The sequence below is a fragment of the Gigantopelta aegis genome, chromosome 12, assembly GCF_016097555.1.
Source record: "Gigantopelta aegis isolate Gae_Host chromosome 12, Gae_host_genome, whole genome shotgun sequence".
In the NCBI taxonomy this organism is placed as follows: Eukaryota; Metazoa; Mollusca; class Gastropoda; order Neomphalida; family Peltospiridae; genus Gigantopelta; species Gigantopelta aegis.
This window is the reverse complement of record NC_054710.1, coordinates 14,987,631-15,001,501: the sequence shown is the minus strand read 5'-3', so window position 1 is coordinate 15,001,501 and position 13,871 is coordinate 14,987,631. Positions and strand designations below refer to the sequence as shown.

At 35.2% G+C, this 13,871-nt stretch overlaps 1 protein-coding gene across 1 annotated transcript in view; it reads right to left on the bottom strand.

The window, feature by feature from the left end:
- The window catches only part of LOC121385852 (fibroblast growth factor receptor homolog 1-like), a 54,559-nt gene that overhangs the window by 15,629 nt on the left and 25,059 nt on the right, over positions 1-13,871 (bottom strand). Inside the window, exons 4-6 of the mRNA XM_041516641.1 lie at positions 12,336-12,623; positions 10,918-10,983; positions 6,637-6,690 (exon numbers count right to left, since the gene is read on the bottom strand). Of these exons, the coding sequence (XP_041372575.1) occupies positions 6,637-6,690; positions 10,918-10,983; positions 12,336-12,623 (408 nt within the window). The remainder of the gene's footprint in view (positions 1-6,636; positions 6,691-10,917; positions 10,984-12,335; positions 12,624-13,871) is intronic.

Below are 13,871 nucleotides of genomic sequence, written 5' to 3'. Positions count from 1 at the left end.
AATCCTGTGGATAAGTGAAAATGTACAATTCTGTTTCATTTGGAGCAATCAAAAACATTCCTCATGGACAAGAAAAATGTTGGTGGGCAGGTAGATTTCTTGTCCAGTGAACTCACTGGTATGTAGCCAAGATGTTAATGCCAGGATAGCACATACCATGGCCTTTGATATATCAGTCGTGGTGCACTGGCTAGAAAAAAAAATAGCTCAATGGGCCCACTGATAGGGATCAGTGCACTGGCTGGAACAAGAAATAGCCCAATGGGCCCACTGACAGGGATCAGTGCGCTGGCTGGAACAAGAAAATAGCCCAATGGGTCCACTGACAGGGATCAGTGTGCTGGCTGGACCAAGAAATAGTCCAATGGGCCCACTGACAGGGATCAGTGCGCTGGCTGGACCAAGAAATAGCCCAATGGGCACACTGACAGGGATCAGTGCGCTGGCTGGACTAAGAAATAGCCCAATGGGCACACTGACGGGGATCGATCCTAGACCGACCATGCATCAGGTGAACATTTTACTACTGAGCTATGTCCCGGTCAATTATTTTTAAAAGTAAGAAGGCTTTTTGAGAAAAATAGATACGTGTGTGTAATTCCAAGTATTAAAAGCAGGAGTTGAAGATAGCAGAATCAACCAAAAATTGCTGTCTATTAATTAGTTTGTTTTGCTTAACAACACCATTATAGCACACTAATTAATTAATGACTATTGGATGTCAAACATTTGATATTTTCTGACACGTATAGGGAAACATTTGGTTTTTAACATTTTCAATTAGTGACACTGTCACAGTTGAATGGAGTGGGAACTATTATATACTCTTCATGTATATGTGCGTGGGGTATCATTCTCGATTTTGACAATTTCCAGGAAGGTCCATTAATCACCGTGGAACATTATTTCTGTCAATTTTTTTCATTTTGTTGATCTTACAGTTGTTATTGTTTTGTTTTTAGTCATTTTTATTGTCTGAATTTACGATTTACTGATAAAAAAACGTCAACTTTCAGTTTCACTTCTGACCCCAAATCGTCCTTCAAGATCTTTGGTGGTCATAAAACCTACTGTAATACTGAATTACCGTTTGTAATGTTTACCCAATTAATTCACTAATGGTCCATTAATCACTGTGGAACATTATTTCTGTCACTCTTTTTCATTCTGTTGATCATACAGTTGTTACTGTTTTGTTTTTAGTCATTTTTATTGTCTGAATTTACGATTTACTGATAAAAAAACGTCAACTTTCAGTTTCACTTCTGACCCCAAATCGTCCTTCAAGATCTTTGGTGGTCATAAAACCTACTGTAATACTGATGTTTACCCAATTAATTCACTAATGGTCCATTAATCACTGTGGAACATTATTTCTGTCACTCTTTTTCATTCTGTTGATCATACAGTTGTTACTGTTTTGTTTTTAGTCATTTTCATTGTCTGAATTTACGATTTACTGATAAAAAAACATCAACTTTCAATTTCACTTCTGACCCCAATCGTCCTTCAAGATCTTTGGTGGTCATAAAACCTACTGTAATACCGAATTACCGTTTGTAATGTTTACCCAATTAATTCACTATTATCATATAACCATTCCCCACAGCTAATATACCATACCAATGTTTCTGCCAGAGGGTAAAACAGGTATGGCGCCATACCCAAATTGTTTTGCAGATATTTTTTTTAAGTTGATCTTTTGACAAAATAAATTACCTTCACATCCGGATTATTGATCTAATACGGCCAAATCTTGATTAAGCGCAGAAGAAGAAGAATTACTCTTATCAATACTGTATGATTTTCTTAACCCTAAACTTAACCCATTTTCTTTCGGGGGAGGCCCCCCATACCTCTAGTTGACTGTGGTTGAATTCAATTCCATAGCGCCATGCCCAAAACTTTACAGTTATGAAGCTATCTCTGAAATCTGTTTAGCGAATCATGACACAACACTGATGTAGTCTTAGAGGAAGCCTGCTATATTTTCCCATTATTTCATTTAATTTATTTTCATGCTTATATCCAATTAAGGCTCAAGCACACTGTCATGGGTACACACAACGTAGCTTTCTGGGCTATTTATCCAGGACAGTGGGTTAATGGTTAAATGTTAAAGGTTAGTAAGGCAAAGTCGGTGCAGTGGTCTTACCCACTGAGTTGTTAAAACTCGCTCTGAGTGGGAGCCAGTACTGGGATGCGAACCCAGTACCTACCAGCATTAAGTCTGATGGCTTAACCACCACACCACCAAGCATTAGCAGCATTAGGATCTTTTATATACACTTTCTTGCAGACAAAACAGCACACACCTCTACTACAGCTGCATTAGTAGCCAGATATATATCAAAGGCTTAGGGATCAACCATATTTACTGATATAAAAAGATTAGGAAAAGATTAAAATAAAACGTTACACATGGAATGAAAGTAAGGTTTGAACAAATTTGCATTGACATGAAGAGATAATGAAAAGATTAAAATAAACGTTACACGTGGAATGAAAGTGAGGTTTGAAGAAATCTGAACTGACATGAAGCGATAATTAAAAGATTAAAATAAAACTTACACACAGAATTAAAGTGAGGTTTTAACAAATTTGAACTCAGAACTGACATGAAGAGATTTTAAAAGATTAAAAGAAACCTTATCGATGGAATGAAAGCAATATTTTTCTATATAAAATAAATAAACAACACACCAAAATGAAGAGAGTACGAACAATTAAAGTGAAACATACAGATGAAAAGAAAAACAGGTTTGGATTTTTAAAAAGTAAAGTTTGTTTTATTTAACGATGCCACTAGAATACATTGATTTTTTATCTTATCATCGGCTATTGGACGTCAAACATATGAACATTATGACACTGTTTTTTAGAGGAAACCCACTGCCACCATATAGGCTACTCTTTTATGACAGGCAGCAAGAGATCTTTTATTTGTGCTTCACGCAGGCAGGATAGCACAAACCATGGCCTTTGTTGAACAAGTTATGGATCACTGGTCGGCTCAAGTGGTTTACACCTACCCAATGAGCCTTGCGGAGCACTCACTCAGGGTTTGGAGTCAGTATCTGGATTAAAAAATGCTGGGATCCGAACCCAGTACCTACCAGCCTCTAGTCCGACGGCCTAACCACGACGCCACCGAGGCCGGTTAGATTTTAAAAAAGAGTAAAACAACAAGAGAATGACATGAAGAGAGTATGAAAAGATTAAAAAGTTAAAGTTTGTTTTGTTTAACAACACCACTAGAGCACATTGATTTATTAATCAGCTATTGGATGTCAAACATTTGGTAATTTTGATATAGTCTTAGAAAGGAAGCCCGCTACATTTTTCCATCAGTAGCAAGGGATCTTTTATATGCACCATCCCATAAATAAGATAGCACATACCACAGCCTTTGATATACCAGTCATGGTGCACTGGCTGAAATGAAAAATAGCCCAATGGGCTCACCGACAGGGATCGATCCCAGACCGACTGTGCATCAGACGAATGCTTTACCACTGGGCTACGTCCCGCCCCATGAAACGATTAAAGTTAAAGTATGTAATGAAAGCGAAGTTTTTCTGTTTGTGATTAAAACAATAACTCTAGTTTAATCTGACATGAAGACAGCATCAAAAGATTAAAGTATGTAATGATAGCGAAGTTTTTCTGTTTATGATTAAAACAATAACTCTAGTTTAATCTGACATGATGACAGCATCAAAAGATTAAAGTATGCAATGATAACGAAGTTTTTCTGTTTATGATTAAAACAATAACTCTAGTTTAATCTGACATGATGACAGCATCAAAAGATTAAAGTAAGCAATGATAACGAAGTTTTTCTGTTTATGATTAAAACAATAACTCTAGTTTAATCTGACATGATGACAGCATCAAAAGATTAAAGTATGCAATGATAACGAAGTTTTTCTGTTTATGATTAAAACAATAACTCTAGTTTAATCTGACATGAAGACAGCATCAAAAGATTAAAGTATGTAATGAAAGCGAAGTTTTTCTGTTTATGATTAAAACAATAACTCTAGTTTAATCTGACATGATGACAGCATCAAAAGATTAAAGTATGTAATGATAGCGAAGTTTTTCTGTTTGTGATTAAAACAATAACTCTAGTTTAATCTGACATGAAGACAGCATCAAAAGATTAAAGTATGCAATGATAACGAAGTTTTTCTGTTTATGATTAAAACAATAACTCTAGTTTAATCTGACATGATGACAGCATCAAAAGATTAAAGTATGCAATGATAACGAAGTTTTTCTGTTTATGATTAAAACAATAACTCTAGTTTAATCTGACATGATGACAGCATCAAAAGATTAAAGTATGCAATGAAAGCGAAGTTTTTCTGTTTATGATTAAAACAATAACTCTAGTTTAATCTGACATGAAGACAGCATCAAAAGATTAAAGTATGTAATGAAAGCGAAGTTTTTCTGTTTATGATTAAAACAATAACTCTAGTTTAATCTGACATGATGACAGCATCAAAAGATTAAAGTATGCAATGATAGCGAAGTTTTTCTGTTTATGATTAAAACAATAACTCTAGTTTAATCTGACATGAAGACAGCATCAAAAGATTAAAGTATGCAATGATAACGAAGTTTTTCTGTTTATGATTAAAACAATAACTCTAGTTTAATCTGACATGAAGACAGCATCAAAAGATTAAAGTATGTAATGAAAGCGAAGTTTTTCTGTTTATGATTAAAACAATAACTCTAGTTTAATCTGACATGAAGACAGCATCAAAAGATTAAAGTATGTAATGATAGCGAAGTTTTTCTGTTTATGATTAAAACAATAACTCTAGTTTAATCTGACATGAAGACAGCATCAAAAGATTAAAGTATGCAATGAAAGCGAAGTTTTTCTGTTTATGATTAAAACAATAACTCTAGTTTAATCTGACATGAAGACAGCATCAAAAGATTAAAGTATGTAATGAAAGCGAAGTTTTTCTGTTTATGATTAAAACAATAACTCTAGTTTAATCTGACATGATGACAGCATCAAAAGATTAAAGTATGCAATGATAGCGAAGTTTTTCTGTTTATGATTAAAACAATAACTCTAGTTTAATCTGACATGAAGACAGCATCAAAAGATTAAAGTATGCAATGATAACGAAGTTTTTCTGTTTATGATTAAAACAATAACTCTAGTTTAATCTGACATGAAGACAGCATCAAAAGATTAAAGTATGTAATGAAAGCGAAGTTTTTCTGTTTATGATTAAAACAATAACTCTAGTTTAATCTGACATGAAGACAGCATCAAAAGATTAAAGTATGTAATGATAGCGAAGTTTTTCTGTTTATGATTAAAACAATAACTCTAGTTTAATCTGACATGAAGACAGCATCAAAAGATTAAAGTATGTAATGAAAGCGAAGTTTTTCTGTTTATGATTAAAACAATAACTCTAGTTTAATCTGACATGAAGACAGCATCAAAAGATTAAAGTATGTAATGAAAGCGAAGTTTTTCTGTTTATGATTAAAACAATAACTCTAGTTTAATCTGACATGAAGACAGCATCAAAAGATTAAAGTATGTAATGATAGCGAAGTTTTTCTGTTTATGATTAAAACAATAACTCTAGTTTAATCTGACATGAAGACAGCATCAAAAGATTAAAGTTTGTAATGAAAGCGAAGTTTTTGTTTATGATTAAAACAATAACTCTAGTTTAATCTGACATGAAGACAGCATCAAAAGATAAAACTAAAATTTACACATGGAATGAAACCGTTGAAAGCAAGGTTTTTCTGCTAATAACAATTAAATGAACAGACAACATGAAAAAAAAAGAGTGTGAAAAGATTAAAATAAAACTTACAGATGGAATAAAAGGAATAGAAGTGAGGTTTTTCTGTTTATAATAATCAAATGAACAACACACCAACATGAAAAAGAGTGTGAAAAGATTTAAAATAAAACTTACAGACAGAATAAATGTGAGGTTTTTCTGTTTATAATAATTAAATGGACAACACACTGACATGAAAAAGAGTGTGAAAAGATTAAAATAAAAATTACAGATGCAATAAAAGTGAAGTTTTTCCGTAAATAATTAAATGAACAACACACCGACATGGAAAAGTGTGTGAAAAGATTAAAATAAAACTTACAGATGGAATAAAAGTGAGGTTTTTCCTGTTTATAATAATAAAATGAACAACACACCAACATAAAAAAGTGTGTGAAAAGATTAAAATAAAACTTACAGATGCAATAAAAGTGAAGTTTTTCCGTAATTAATTAAAGGAACAACACACCGACATAAAAAAAAAGAGTGTGAAAAGATTAAAATAAAACATACAGATGAAATAAAAGTGAGGTTTTTCTGTTTATAATAATTAAATGAACAACACACCAACATGAAAAAGAGTAAGAAAAAGATTAAAATAAAACTTACAGATGGAATAAAAGTGAGGTTTTTCCTGTTTATAATAATTAAATGAACAACACACCAACATGAAAATGTATGTGAAAAGATTAAAATAAAACTTACAGATGCAATAAAAGTGAAGTTTTTCCGTAATTAATTAAAGGAACAACACACCAACATAAAAAAAAGAGTGTGAAAAGATTAAAATAAAACTTACAGATGGAACGAAAACGAGGTTTTGAAGTTCTGTTAACAGAGTGAATCAAAGATGCTGAAAGTGAAATGAGTGTTAGAAAGAAACGCAAGCAAATCATGAAATAAAGTAAATAATAAACAAGCATTGAAAATAAATCTACTGTTAATTACGAAGTGTAACACACAATGAGAATAGTCATGTGATATAGTATATATGACAGGTGCAGGCAGTAACTACAGTACATGTATGCTGTTAATATGAAATGAAATAAAAATCAACATGAGATATTAAATTTATTACCCATGTGAGAAGAGAAGGAAGGAAGGAAATGTTTTATTTAATGACACACTCAACACATTTTATTTACAGTTATATGGCATCAAACATATGGTTACGGACCACACAAGGTATTGAGAAAGGAAACCCGCTGTCGCCACTTCATGGGCTACTCTTTTTAATTAGCAGCAAGGGATCTTTTATATGCACCATCCCTCAGACAGGATAGTACATACCACAGCCTTTGTTACACCAGTTGTGGAGCACTGGCTGGGATGAGAAATAACCCACTGGGTCCACTGACGGGGATCGATCCTAGCCCCTATTTGAGGCTTGTCGAATCCTTTACATTTGCTGATGTCACTTATGTTTCAGGCCCAAACAACTGTGTTGCTGACCCAGGACTAGCTCTGGCTTAGCAAAATGTTTCGCCAAATTGTCTATTAAACTTAAAAAATTGCAGAAATCGCCAGTTTACTTTCTGAAAAAATGTCAATTTTTACATGAAATTATTTCACCAAATTAAAATTTGCAATTGGCGAATTTGGCAAGTGCCAGAGCTAGCCCAGTCGGACCCATAAAATGTTGGGTGGGTGGGTGTTAATTGCATCATCAGCAATGTTTTTGTTTTGTCTGTTTTAATTAACAACACCACTAAAGCAAGCCCTGCAGTTGCCTACGGCAATCGGCAATGCTGTGAGAATTGCCGTGGAGTTTTTAATTCACCACAGCACTTTTTTGCCGTGGACTATATTCAGGGTTTTCTTCAACACCATGTTTTTTGTTTGTCGTGCACATTTTCTTAATTGCAGAGCACATTGATTAATGAATCATCAGCTATTGGATGTCAAACGTTTGGTAAATCTGACTCGTATTCATCAGAGGAAACCCGCTACATTTTCCCATTAGCAGCAAGGGATCTTTTATATGCACTTTCCCACAGACAGGAAAGCACACACCACAGCCTTTGACCAGTTGTGGTGCACTGGTTGGAACGAGGGAAAAAACCCCAATCAGTTGAATGGGTCCACAGAGGTGGTTCGATCCTGCGACGCAAGCACCAAAAGCGAGCACTCAAATGATAGCTAAATCCAACCCCTCATCGGCAATATGTCACAGCTACATGTATAACTTTATCTGTGTCTTGTTCTTAGCCGATCAAACTTTACATTTCACTGCTCTCGAAATTCAGATCACCTTGCGACAGCTGTTGAGTAGGTACAAACAAAGTAAATACCCCATAATGATAAAAATGCTGCAGCAGATTATTTATACAACACAAATTTTAAGGACCGTTTCCATATACTCTTTGAAAGTGTTTTATAAAATCAGAATGACAATTGTGGGTAATAAATGTAACCAAGTGTAGTTTTTGCTATTTAATACATTATTAATTAGATATTTAGGGCATTAATTGTTTGTAGTTAGTCACTTACCTTAATACAGTTTATATATTAATAGTGAGGGTAATGTTATCGGTTGGTTGGTTTAGATTGGATATTGGGTTGGTATGTTTTCGGTGGCACGTGTAATTAGTGACAGGTGACGGTTGACTGAATACAGTGACGCTTAGGACAGTAGCACTGCATACTGGGTATTTCCCCACCTGTTCCCGCCAAATTAACCACTCCCGATCTCATTCTTTGTTCTGCTTTGATCTGAACAACATCTTTCAATTTACGACTGCAAAGTCAAAGATAACTATTATATTTTCACATGAGTTTTAGTGCAAACTAGAACGAGATGTCTGGTAAGTGAATGTTTTATAATAACACATTTTAACTCAATATTTAATACCAGACTGTTATATTTTATTTGATATAAGACAAATGTATGAAATATGTTTTTATATAGACATGTACATGCACAGGTGTTTGTAATGAATGAATGTGCGAGTGAATGAAAGAATGAGTGAGTGAATGATTGAACATCTCTATTATTATTATTATTATATTTATTTAAACACAATTATAAGAAATGTATTATTGTTATTGCAGGTTTTTCATATGATCATCATTAATAAATGAACCTGTGGAAACAAATCTTGTTATTGTCTTCACTACCCGAGGTTACAAAAATATAATACCCAGCTTCCTAAATGGCAATACCGTTTATCTTGCACTCGTGAACATATGTAAGGGCAGGACGGAGCCCAGTGGGAAAACGCTCACTGATGCACGGTCGGTCTAGGATCGACCCTCGTTGGTGGGCCTATTGGGCTATTTCTCGCTCTAGCCAGTGCACCACGACTGGTATATCAAAGGCTGTGGTATGTGCTATTCTGTCTGTGGGATGGTGCATATAAAAGATGCCTTGCTACTAATGGAAAAACGTAGCGGGTTTCATGTCTATGACTGTTTCAAAATGACCATATGTTTGACGTCCAATAGCCGATGATTAATAAATCAATGTGCTCTAGTGGTGTCATTAAACAAAACAATTTTTTTTTTTCATGAACATATGTAGTTGTCTTATTACTCATCAACTGCTTGTGAAGGACAAATCAATTCACTCACGGAACAAAAATGGTATTAGCTCTTCACTATTTGTTCTCTAAGTACTACACCAGCAGTAAACATAACTCTATTGTTAATAAAAATAACAAACATATATATTACATATATTATACTGATGATAAACACAATTCTATTCAATTTGTTGATCAATATTAAATAAATTACTCAAGCAGAGATATTACTGGTAGTAAACATATATAAAAAAAACTCTACTGTTAATCTATATTAAATATATAACTCAAGCAGAGTTAAATAGTAAATATATAACGCTGGCAGTAAACAAACATGTAGCTCTACTGTTGATCTATATTAAATATATAACTCAAGCCGAGATAAGATAGTAAATATATTACGCTGGCAGTAAACATATACGTAGCTCTACTGTCAATAAAAATAATTACTTAACACTTTTTTATCAGCTGTTCGTTCAGTCATACCAATTTCATTGCACACCATGAGTTAAGTGAGGGTCTGGCTTCTTTATGACTGTCACAATGGTGTCAATTACTACATTTTGCCATTGGATGGCAGATGAAAATATCTACATTTCGATACATGCATATTTTAGTTCTGATCCAATGTACGATGGTATGTATTGTCCTGCCTTAGATTAATACAGCATCTCTGATAGCAGACAAAAATCTCTAGATTTCGATATATGCATATTTTAGTTCTGATCCAATGTACGATGGTATGTGTTGTCCCGTCTCCGATTAATACAGCATCTCTGGTGGCAGACAAAAATCTCTAGATTTCGATAAATGCATATTTTAGTTGTGATCCAATGTACAGTGGTATGTGTTGTCCTGCCTCTGGTTAGTTAATTGCATCTCTGAGAATTGAAAATTTGTGCCAACCATTTTTGGGTTATGCAAGTACCTGAACCTTGATTAGATATATGCATGTATATATTATTACTTGGGTTATGCAAAAACAAATTCACGTTTCCCTATTTCATTTTTTGCATAACCCATTATAACCATATAAATAATGTCTTCATTTTAAAGGGACAGAGCCTAGTTTCAACCAGTGAAAATTAACATAAAGTTTAATTAATCTACAAACCTGTAACACATTTGGATAAAGCTACAACTGAGTGAAACATGAGTCTGTGACTTTGAAATGGTGAAATACCCTCTAAAAATAGACTAAAACTCGACTCCATAACTGTTACTTCTCAGACGCACGTGCGTTTTTAAAAATATAAGAAATGCATTTTGTAATATTAAAAACACCAGGATGACCAAAAACACTTCGAATGTAAGGAAATTGATAATTTAAACAATAAAATCTGGGTAAAGTATGATTTAAGTTATCAAAAACGTCTATAACAGTCAAAAATAAGCATTAGTGTTTAAAAACTAGGGTATGTCCCTTTAATAGGGAAAAAACAAGAAGGATCATGCAACTTTAAACCTGCATGACCAACACAACTGTTATGCAATTTTTTAAGAATTGTTTTCTTTCTTTCTTGAACTGTTTAAGTTAACGAACATTAAGAAACAATTACTTTTGAGAACACCACTGCCGTCTTCCGATTTCTCTATGACGTATGCCGGTCGACTGTAATCCTCATCTGCAATAAACAATTTACAAGTAAATACACAGCATGTCCCGGGCTGAAAACTCAACAAAAAAGATGGTGGCCCAAAAAATAATAATGGATGTTGGCAAATTGTGGTAAGAGAACCACGAGCAAGATTTTAATGTGGAATACAGATATTAATAGTGGCTCATATGTTGTAGCTCTAAAGACAATCGCCCACATAATATTATGTTATAGCTCTAAAGACAATTATCACCCACATAATATTATGTTATAGCTCTAAACACAATCGCCCACATAATATTATGTTATAGCTCTAAAGACAATCACCCACATAATATTATGTTATAGCTCTAAAGACAATCGCCCACATAATATTATTTGGGCGACTAATGCCATTATTTTTTTAATATTCAAGTCGCCCAAACGGGACATTGGTCGCCAAATCTGGCCACAGGCCATTTCAAGCCCTGCATGTCATACGTGACAAGTACTACACTAATACAAAGATAGGAAGGAAATGTTTTATTTAACAACGCACCACTCAGCACATTTTATTTACGGTTATATGGCGTCAGACATATGGTTAAGAACCACACAGATATAGAGAGGAAACTCGCTGTCGCCACTTCATGGGATATTCTTTCCAATTAGCAGCAAGGGATCTTTTATGTGCACCATCCCAGAGACAGAATAGTACATACCACGGACTTTGTTATACCAGTTGTGGAGCACTGGCTGGAATGAGAAATAGCCCAATGGGCCCACCGATGGGGATCGATCCTAAACCGACCGTACATCAAGCGAGCACTTCACCACTGGGCTACCTCCCGCCCATTGTCTGTGGAAGTATGGACAGGGCATTAGATTGCACCGTAGTTACAGTGGTAAAGGATGTGCCCGAAATAAGAATGCACAAAATAACTATAAACATATCGACTACTAAACAATTTCAACTGAAAAAGATACTGAAATATTAAGCCTAAATTAGCTTGAAATAACTCAAAATGCATTTTTCAATATTTCCAACCATTCAAATCACTTCCATTTTATATTCTCAATTAATTAGATTAATGTGCTCCTTAAAGATCGCACTGTGCTAAAAACAATAAGAAATACAGTGAAAACCCTCTAAACCGGACACCCTAGGAACCAAGTAAAACGTCCAGTTTTAGGAGGTATCTGGTTTAGAGAGGTTAAGTTCTTTGCCAATTTTTAAAAAAGGACCGTGAAAAATGTCCGGTTTTGAGAGATTTCCGGTTTACAGAGGGTCCGGTTTTTAGTGGTTTCATTGTATATGTTGTGCCCAAATTAATGAGACATAAAGGACTGATGGATGGAATGCAGGACTGACTGACAGACGGAAGGACAAAATAACCTGCCTTTGAGTGTAATGTTCACTTCCATGTTGTCACTGTGTCTTGTTCTGTCGATGACATTATAGACGACACAGCGGTATGTCCCCGCACTCTTCCTCTGAAGATTGCGAATCGTGTAGAAAGACTGAGTGGACAAGCGGACAGGAGTTTTACCACGGCGCACAAAGTACCAAGAGTAGAGAGGAGAAGGGTATCCACGGGAAGCACACGACATCTTCACGTTGGTTCCCGACTCAAACACGTTGAACCTGACATCCGGTTCCACTATCACAGCTGTGATACTAGCAGGAACTGTAGAGAGAAGATGACATTAAACAATGACATTAAACACAATGAACCTGACATCCAGTTCCACTATCACAACTGTGATACTAGCTGGAACCGTAGAGAGAAGACAACATTAAACACATTGAACCTGACATCCACTTCCACTATCACTGCTGTGATACCAGTGAGAACTGCAGAGAGAAGTAAACATTAAACACACTGAACCTGATATCCGGTTCCTCTGTGACTGCTGTGGAACTAGCAGGAACTGTAGAGAAAAGAAAACATTAAACACATTGAACCTGACATCCGGTTCTACTATCACTGCTGTGATACTAGCAGGAACTATAGAGAGAAGAAAACATTAAACACACTGAACCTGACATCTGCTTCCACTATCACTGCTGTGATACTAGCAGGAACTGTAGAGAGAAGAAAACATTAAACACACTGAACCTGATATCTGGTTTCTCTGTGACTGTTGTGGTACTAGCAGGAACTGTAGAGAAAAGAAAACATTAAACACATTGAACCTGACATCCGGTTCTACTATCACTGCTGTGATACTCGCAGGAACTGTAGAGAGAAGAAAACATTAAACACACTGAACCTGATATCTGGTTTCTCTGACTGCTGTGGTACTAGCAGGAACTGTAGAGAGAAGAAAACATTAAACACATTGAACCTGACATCCGGTTCCACTATCACTGCTGTGACACCAGCGGGAACTGCAGAGAGAAGTAATCATTAAACACACTGAACCTGATATCCGGTTTATCTGTGACTGCTGTGGTACTAGCAGGAACTGTAGAGAGAAGAAAATATTAAACACAATGAACTTGACATCCGGTTCCACTATCACAGCTGTGATACTAGCAGGAACTGTAGAGAGAAGAAAACAATAAGCATGTTGAACCTGACATCCGGTTCCACTATCACAACTGTGATACTAGCGGGAACTGTAGAGAGAAGAAAACAATAAGCATGTTGAACCTGACATCCGGTTCCACTATCACAACTGTGATACTAGCGGGAACTGTAGAGAGAAGAAAACAATAAGCATGTTGAACCTGACATCCGGTTCCACTATCACAACTGTGATACTAGCGGGAACTGTAGAGAGAAGAAAACAATAAACACATTGAACCTGACATCCGGTTCCACTATCAAAGCTGTGATACTAGCACGAACTGTAGAGAGAAGAAAACATTAAACACATCGAACCTGACATCCAGTTCCACTATCACAGCTGTGATACTAGCAGGAACTGTA